General features: G+C 37.5%; 1 protein-coding gene across 1 annotated transcript; it reads left to right on the forward strand.

Annotated features, from left to right (window-relative positions):
* Positions 1-749: 749 nt before the first annotated feature.
* BRS3 (bombesin receptor subtype 3) lies at positions 750-8,612 on the forward strand. The gene is made up of 3 exons (XM_048078305.2): positions 750-1,533; positions 4,144-4,495; positions 5,094-8,612. The coding sequence occupies exons 1-3, from the start codon at positions 1,103-1,105 to the stop codon at positions 5,499-5,501; spliced, it is 1,191 nt and encodes a 396-aa protein (XP_047934262.2). The 5' UTR covers positions 750-1,102; the 3' UTR covers positions 5,502-8,612.
* The last annotated feature ends 707 nt before the right edge of the window (positions 8,613-9,319 follow it).

Here is a 9,319-nt window from a genome sequence, read left to right on the forward strand (position 1 = left end):
TCCTTTCCTTTTTCATTATCTATAAATAAGATTTTGACTTTCTTAATTTCAGGAAATTTAGCCCAATAGGTCACATTCCTCATACCTTAGTTTCCACTAATGTTAATCAGGAGTTCATCACAGAGTACAGTTTCAGATTTGACTGTTGACTAATCTAAAGATAAGAAAACCCGTAGTACTAACATATGTGATTGAGACAGCATCATGAAAAGTTGTTTTTCTCTCAAAAAACTTGAATCATCAGTTGTACCATTCACAGCCTATAAATACATGGACTGTTGCAAGATAGTGGGCTTCTGTACTGCAACTGTCTGTAAGCCTGTCCAAACTTCAGCATAAGTTGTGGCTTTGTTGTCAACGGGACTGTTTCAACGGAGAAACCTAAACTTTAATGTAAGTGTTAGCAGCGTTATGGCCATAAATTTCTATCTTATGTTGCCTTCAGGAACGTTACTGCATTTCAGTTATGGAAATACTAATTAGAATGTAGACGAATACAGGCTGTCTCTAAGGCTTTTTTTTTTTAAATGAATACTATCTATATTTTGAGATATTTTTATCTGTCATTAGGGTATACTTTACAGTTTTACGTTAAATTAGTATATTCTATGCTTACCTGTATGTTTTATAAAACTATTTCAGGTTTTCATTTTATTTTCTTTTTAGAGTATTTTGAAAAAATATTAACAAACATCTGATAGGTACTATGTGAACTGTAATAGCACAGTGAATATAATACAATAGTTATTTGCCAGATACCTCCAAAAAAAAAAAAAATCCACACCATTTCTGCTACTATCTTTAAAGAAACTCCCTTTCTCTTTTTCCTCCTCCCTCTCTGCTCCACTAGCTGAAAAGCCAATAAAAAAATTCTCCACCTCCTACACAGTTCAGAACAAGATCTGTGTGCATTTATCCTAGGCATGCTTTGAGACCCAGAAGGGGATGCAAGTAGTCAATGTGCAACGGGAATCTTAACTTCAGACACTAATCTGTACCTCTCTATTGACCTTGCTGATATGCTGCAAGCTAATTACTAAACTTTTTTTTTTTTTTTTGGATCAATTTAAGTCCAGCCTGGGGAGAAGAAACAGTTAAAGAAATGTCTCGGGTATACTTGCATTCATCTAATCAGACTTTGTGTGCATCTACAAATGGTACAGAACTGAAATCAATCATTGATAATGAAACCACAAGTGAAAAATGGACTGAAGACTCCTTTCCAGGATTAGAAATACTGTGCACAATTTACGTTACATATGCTGTGATCATTTCAGTGGGTCTCCTTGGAAATGCTATACTCATCAAAGTCTTTTTCAAGATTAAATCAATGCAGACGGTTCCAAACATCTTCATCACCAGCCTGGCGTTTGGAGACCTACTGCTTTTATTAACTTGTGTGCCTGTAGATGCAACACGTTACATTGTGGATACCTGGATCTTCGGAAGAATTGGGTGCAAGCTGCTGTCTTTCATCCAGTTAACCTCAGTTGGAGTATCAGTGTTCACACTGACTGTTCTCAGTGCTGACAGGTGGGTCTGATGCAACTGGTTTGCCAGTGTGAAATTAGAAATGAATAAAAGAGCAGAAATGATCATTTTGCACAATAGTAAATGGCACATTTTAATGGACTGAAAAAAAAGAAAAAACCCTCCCATTTATTTTAAAAATGTGTGTTAGAAAAATTGGAACAGTTCTTTTTAATAGACTGAAGTGAGAAAGACTCTTTAAGTCTTCTGACCTTTTATTAGTTTTGAAGTACTTTTTTTTTTTCTCCATTGCACAGAAAAGGTAAATTGCTTAAGGCAGGGAAAAGACAGTATATTGGTGCTATCTAGTGGTGCACTAAAGTAGTCAATGAAGATGAAAAATAAAACTGTGAAAAATGACTGAGTGGAAATCCTTTGTCTTACTCCTGTGCACTCAGTGAGGCTCTAAAATCTTAGAACTAAAACAAGTGACATGTGGGATGAAGAGCCAAAAGTAAACTCAGAACAGACTGTGGGACAAACTACTTTCATGACTCTTGTGACTTGATGGTTACTGCAATACTTATAGTAGTTTTCATGTTGGTAAGTGCTTAGTGTGAGATAACGTGGCACAATTGGAATACTTTCTCTGCTTTGAGCTTACAGTTCTTACATTTTTTCCAGATATATTTTAGCCCAGAAGTCCTGAAATTAAAGTCTGGGTACAAATGAAGCACTGTTAATAGGGATCAGTGCTCCCATCTGACTCTTGTTGTAAGGAACTGCTGAATAACCATTTTTCAGTGCACCTCCTTTCTGAATGAACAATACTATGATGAGATTCCAGACCAATCAGCATGAGCATGGCACGGAGCAGAAAAAGACAAATTTAGTTTTAGTACTAATAAAAAGATTCTCATCTCAGATATCAGCAGTTGTAGATTGTATGTAATAGCACGTGTCCAGACTTTAAATCCCAAGTAATGCTACTGTTACTGTAACCTAAAACAATTCGGCCAACATAAGACTGGCCATGCTTTGTCAGATCAAGGGTCCATGCAGGCCGAAACCCAGACTCAAGCAGTGGTAATACGAAGACAAGAAAAGACACATAGGTAGGGTAAGAACACAGTGATGTTACAATAACACACCTAAGCCTTCAGACGATCTCCTGAGCAGATGTGGTTTCTGTCTACTTAATAACCTCAATGTATTTTTCTTCTAGATCCTTGTCCTGTCTCTTCTTGAACTTGGTTAGCAATGACTTTCCCACTGCTCTTTCTTTCTTCTTTGTTGTTGTTTTGATTTTTGTTTTGTTTTGAACGTGGCTTCATTTGATGGCTCTGGCTCTTGTGCCAGAAGACTTAACAATCCCTATCCATCCTCTCCAGGCTGCTCATGTTATATTCCGTCCTTAGTATGTTTTTCTGAGATGTGTGCAGAGCAGCACATGGTATTCATGAGTTGCCTGAACCAGACATAAAGATAATTGCACAATCTCTCTTTTCAATCCTTTGCTTTCCTAATAATTCCTAACATTTTGCATTTTATTTGTTACTAATATTAAGATGATGTTTTCACTGAAATATTGATCACAGTTTCAAGACTGTGGTCCTGCACGAAGTCAGTTCAACATCCATCATTGAGACACTTCCTTCTGTATTTGATTCTTCATAGTAGCTGTTATATAAATACTCCATAAGATGTTTTCACAGGATAACTATATGGCAAACTTACTCAGACAATTCAGAACATAAGTCATGGGCACAATCATGTTCCAGTACACTAGAAGAGCTTGAGGTCAATAAAAATTGTGTTTATTTGATAAACAACAATCCAGACTTCAGTTTTCTATTTAAACTTGACTAGAGGAGAAAGAGAAGACCAGATCCTCAGCTTGTGCAAAATAGTACATCTGAACTGTCTTGTTCTCTGGATCCTTTTTCACTATGTTTCCTTTCATGCCAGTCTTGTGCACCCCTGGAAAGACCTCTTCTGTCCGCATCATTAAGTGTCACTGATGTTTTGAGAGCAGGGTATGTTGATTCGTGTGCCTCACCCACCTTTGTGGGAGCTGCTTCCTCTTCCATGTCCCCTTTCCACAGAGATTTTGACTCATCCATAGATTTGTCCAGATTTTCTCATACGTTTCACTCAGTCCAGATGCAGCAGAATCACAGCCATGAATCAACAGCAGTGTTAGCTCATATTTTATGAATGTGAATGAACACCTGAGCATTAGTTTGAGTAAGATCACTGCACTCAGCTAGGATCTTAGGAACAAGGAGGAAACGAAGAGTGCACATAGATGGTTTCATGTATTTATAAGCCAGTTAACTTAATTCATACATTTACCAGTTTTGCAGCTAACTCTCTCATTTATCTTTCTGTGAGCTCCACGAAACTAGGAGAGTTTACTGATTCTAATCCAAACAGTAGAAAGCGCCTTCACTAAGGAAGGCTTCAATCACAAGTCCTGCCAGCCAATTCATTAAAACGATATATGCTTGAAACTAACTTTTGCATTTTCATCTTAATTATAATGAGCTAGTATATGTTTCATTTCCAAGATGATTCTTCAAAATTTAGATGGCTTTATCCTCAGAAAGTTTACACGATCAGTGCTTGTACTACTACTGTATTTACTCTGACAGTGGTGTTGGTTGCTTTTAGGTACAGAGCCATTGTTAAGCCCTTGGAACTGCAGACCTCAGATGCGCTCCTGAAGACCTGCTGTAAAGCTGGCTCTGTCTGGATTGTCTCCATGATATTTGCTATTCCAGAGGCCGTTTTTTCAGACCTGTATTCTTTCAGTAATCCTGAGAAAAATGTAACTTTTGAGGCATGTGCCCCCTATCCTGTATCTGAGAAGATACTGCAGGAAGCTCACTCCCTGGTTTGCTTCTTAGTGTTCTACATTGTGCCATTAGCTGTCATTTCTGTCTATTATTTTCTCATTGCCAGAACTTTATATAAAAGTACATTCAACATGCCAGCAGAAGAACACGGTCACGCCCGTAAGCAGGTAAGTTATGATCAAGGACTAAAGCGTCCAATTTTCCAGAATCTGTCAAGCTGATTCAAATCTTCATTCTTGAGTGCAAAACCTTCTCCAATAATATGCACAAACAGATGAATAAAATTCTCCATAAACTCAGTGCATATTAGCAATCCAAATGCAGCTGTACACTTACGCATATACTTATGTCTCATCAACTTAATTGTGAGTGTACATGCTTTCCTAAAGAGAAACTTTTTTTTTCCCTAAAAGTTTGCTTTGCTTTATTATGACCCTATGAACCTCAGGAGTTATGAAGTTGAATTCTAAAGAGTAAGACCTCATCCATGTTAGCTGACCTGTACTTACTTATAAATCCTAATCTAGCTGAGATTCCCATGTGATTTATAATAGAAGGGGAATGTGCTTTGCATTGGAAATACTTTGTTAAAAAAATATGAAATCGATTTATTTTATTTATTTATTTTTTCTTTGCCATTTCATGTTGGGGTTTTTTTTGGTCACTAATGCATTTAGGCTTTTAGACTCCTTTGAAAATCAGCAGCAAGTACATAAATATGTTACTAATTGCTATTAATACCAGGTATGCATTATTTTCTTGTAGATTGAATCCCGCAAGAGAGTTGCAAAAACAGTGCTGGTGCTTGTTGCTTTGTTTGCCTTTTGCTGGTTGCCTAACCACATCCTCTACCTATACCGCTCCTTTACATACCATTCTTCTGTAGATGCTTCCACCTTTCATCTGATAGCTACTATTTTTTCCCGTGCATTGGCCTTCAGCAATTCTTGTGTCAACCCTTTTGCTCTTTATTGGCTGAGTAAAAGTTTCCGGCAACATTTTAAAAAGCAAGTCTCATGCTGCAAGGCAAAACTTCGTACAAAGCCTCCCAGTGCTACCCAAAGCAATTCACCTACCAGAGCCCTGTCAATCACAGGCAGCACACACGGCTCAGAAATCAGTGTTACACTGCTAACAGATTACAGTATCACAAAAGAAGAGGAAAGTGTTTAGTCCATCTGTGATGAAGAAGGACAGAAACTGACCATTTGCAGTTGAGTCACTACTGTCTGCGTCATGGAGAAATGCCATGCCCTGCCCTGCCTCTGAAAGGATTTTCACCAGGAGTTCCTAATTTTTTAAAGCATACAACAAAGAAATCAAAGTGTGTGGCAGACGAAGATAAAGCAGCTGAAATTTTCAGCGTAGGCTCAAAGGAGTTGTTCATTTGCCCGAGCATCAACAGGCGACCTTAGTGGAGATTCTTGGGCTGAGCAGGACCGGAGCCAGCAAAGTTGCTGCGAAAATTTGCTGTGGGGATTGTTTTGTCCTTGGTGACTTGCGACTGGGAGCTCCCTTCTGTGAAGTACTTCCATCTAAAGCAAGCAAGTAAAACCATGCATCTTGATAAAACCATCAGCCTGACAGATTTTTTATTCCTTTCCTTGTCCCAGATGTTGAAAATGAGTAAATGCGTTGGGAAGCAAGTCAAAATGAAAAAAAAAAAAAAGTTTGTAATATGATGTAGTAAAAAAAAAAAAAAGCATTATGAGCCAGATCAATGCTACCCTTTGCTCTGCCAGTGACTTTGAAATTTGGGGTAGGAGCTGATTGCAGTTTAAAGTGATGCCCTTCTCACATCCCAAGAAGGTCAAGCAATCCAGTAGGTGATCATCTCTCTTAAGCTGTGATAATCATCTTTAGCCACTTTTGTAACGTTCTTTGTGATCTATGGATACTTCTCAAATGAGCAGAATTATTCATGGTTGTAATGATTTTACATCGAGCAATTGGGTTGGATCTGTATGAGAGTTGTAGTTTGGATTTGCAGCGCACTTTTGAAGCAAACTGCTCAGACAACCCTACCTGCCTTACTTTGGTCTGCCTCCCAGAGCGCACAACCTGCCTTTCTTTCAGATAAAACTGTGTTCGGTCCATGGAACCAGACTGGAGCTGGAGTGAACTAGAGCCCCCAAAAGTGTAGACTGTGGGTGTCAGGCTAACCATTTCCCTGTACAGATCGACTGCACCCGTAGGGTATTGCTTGATAATGTGGTCATTTCTAAATCATCTGCACATCTACAAGCATGCTGGGAGAGCTGGATTTTTCTATTGTACCAGCCTTCTATTTTTGAGTTATTCAAGTAGCATCCCCTTTTCATATTATAATAGACTGTCTTTATGAGATTGGCCTTTTTACCTCAAATCCACTGATTTTGATGACTCTGTATGTGTAACCAAGTCAGCTATAGCCTATCATGGGCAGCCTGTTTATGCCTAAAAAGCAAAGCAGCGCTGCTGGCAGGGACTGTCTTCCTATCAGGAAATACAAGAAGCAAATCTTCCAGCCCCACATTAGCAAAACGTTGAATGAAACCTATTTTTATTAGGCTTGTGTACCCTGAACCAAAATTTTGTTCTGTGGGAGTTGGTGTTAAAAATCCACAATAGATATTCTATTGCTTAAAATAAGGGACTTCTTTTTCAAAAAAGAAGTTGTGCATTGAATTATTGAAGTGAGGTTGCAACATATGAATTATACAAACTGCTGCTGTCAGTCACAGAAGTTTGAATTTTATTTCTTATTTGAAAGACTAACTAACCCTTGAAGACATAACACTCCTCCAGTTGTACAGAGCCCTTAACAACACATGGACAGAAATCCATTCATCCGTGCACTGTTATTTGAGTTCATTATAAGATGCAGAAAATCTACTTGCAGTCTCTCTCTTCTGACTGTCCTAATCAGAATAATAAAACTAATCTATAAATCCCAAAGGCATTGGAATACAACCTCTGTAGTCATCTTAAACCAGTTTAATGATAGCCCATTTTAATCCCATCAGGCCTGCCCTTATTGTACTACGCTCTTCACGTTATTTGCTGCAAGACTGTAAGCACTAATTTTCAAATGGTTTCTCCATTTTATTGTACCAATTGTATGCCAGGATAGGATCATTGAAGTAAATAGAAATGTAACAGCACAGAAATGCAATTTATGGCAAAGCAGACTCCAGAGACCTCATCTTACTCTCTTTGTCTTAACAGAACACATTCCCTGGTACTGAGCAACGTACAAATACAACACATTACACTGATATTTTCCCCTTCTCATTCTCTTTAATGGAGCTGCAGGGTGAGACTGAAATGGGCAAATAAGCCTACACACTTAAGACCCTACTTTTCTTTTCCTAGATCTTACTATAGGGAATTCTAAATAAAAGAAGGATCAACAAACGTTATAGTCCCTTACAACACTCTCTATTTTAGTTTATTGAAACTTTTAGAAAATAAATCTGCCACATGTTTCTGGACTTCACAATTTGTCTCTGCTGGAGGGCATATTTTTCACTGCAAAGTCCTTGGTGATACCTCACAGTAGCCCTTAAAAATCAGTTTCCTAATTCACCATTTTCTTTGCTTTGCATGCAGCTACTCTTTGCTTGTGTAACTACTCCTCCAACTGGATGGTCTATCCATTGCTAATATATTGTATTAGAAGTGTGATGGTTTTGCTATATGCTACACATATTTTGGTTAAAGACTGGCAATATTTCAAGTCATGATTTAACTATTCTATGTTAATAATTCTATATTTTCAAATCTTCATGAAATGTTGAATGGGGGTGATATATTGGTCAATATTTATTTTTATCTAAATGATCTGATGTTACTCATTCCATCTATTCATCCAATATAACTATCCATAAAATGTCTCCATGTTACCATAACTGGATTTAGGAGAAAGGAATCGTTTCTTTTGGTACCTTTTCTCAGTGTTAAAAACAGTTCTTTCAGCCCTAGGTAGTACACGTGCAATTCTATAAAAAAAATGGGAATAATGTGTATTTACAGAAATATTGAATGTCATTTAGCAAAGAATTGGCATGAGGAATTAGCGTTTTACTATTTATATCCACAATGAAAGAATATGTAGAAGAAAGGTGCAAAATACTGAAAGACAAGACTCTATCACAGGACTTGTTCATGTGGAATTTTATTGGTAAGTAAATACTATTTTTAAGACGTGCCTTTTTATAGTTTGTTTTGTGAATATGTTCACGCTGCCAGCTTTAATAGATATAGATGTAACAAATCATGTTTGAGTCAGCAACAGGTTCAGTATCGGTGCTCTGATCTGCACTCTCAGTGTAAGATATTGGTTTAGTTTCAAAAAATATTTTCCAGATAAAATGAACAAAATCATGTCAAAGCATGGATATGGTGTAACAGGCTGCATGTGCAGCAAATGGCACAGAATAACATTAAAATCAGTTTGTGAAACTATAGCCATTTTAAAGCTCACCCTCTTGTTTCCATAGAAAGCATTGTTTTATTTTACATAGTTAAATATGGTCTGCCTGCTGATGGTCATGTGTGTCTGCTAAGAATATTGCAATTAAAGAATAAGCTAAAGTTACACACAGCTACGCCACTTGTACATTTCAATCAGTGGTACTTAGAATTTAAAAAAAATATACAGGCTCTGCTGCAACCGATGCCCTCAGTGAAAGGCTAACTGTTCTGTGGAATTTCCATTGTCAACATAGGAAAGCTTATTTAGTTTTTAGCACATCTGGATCCAGTCCTGTCATTTTTCGCACAGTTAAGACACCTCTTCACTCTCCCTAGCGTGTGTGTGTACCAGATAAGGCTCCAGCCCCACGGAAAGCACAAAGAGGAGTAACCTTTCTGTAATTAATTAGTATTTACTGCCTCCTTGATTTAACGTAACAAAGAATCTTCTTAAGAAAAAAGTGTTAAATGTTTAGCTGATTAGCATTAGCTAGTGAATTGCTGGTTCTGCTTTAATAGAAATCAAAACACTTTAT

This window comes from Anser cygnoides, chromosome 13 (genome assembly GCF_040182565.1).
Source record: "Anser cygnoides isolate HZ-2024a breed goose chromosome 13, Taihu_goose_T2T_genome, whole genome shotgun sequence".
NCBI classification, from domain to species: domain Eukaryota; kingdom Metazoa; phylum Chordata; class Aves; order Anseriformes; family Anatidae; genus Anser; species Anser cygnoides.

What these genes read in the sequence shown, in the direction of transcription:
- BRS3 (XM_048078305.2), top strand. Translation starts at nt 1,103, where the DNA reads ATGTCTCGGGTATACTTGCATTCATCTAATCAGACTTTGTGTGCATCT. An exon ending in ACTGTTCTCAGTGCTGACAG is followed by an intron (nt 1,534 to 4,143) that starts GTGGGTCTGATG and finishes GGTTGCTTTTAG; the next exon opens with GTACAGAGCCATTGTTAAGC. An exon ending in ACGGTCACGCCCGTAAGCAG is followed by an intron (nt 4,496 to 5,093) that starts GTAAGTTATGAT and finishes ATTTTCTTGTAG; the next exon opens with ATTGAATCCCGCAAGAGAGT.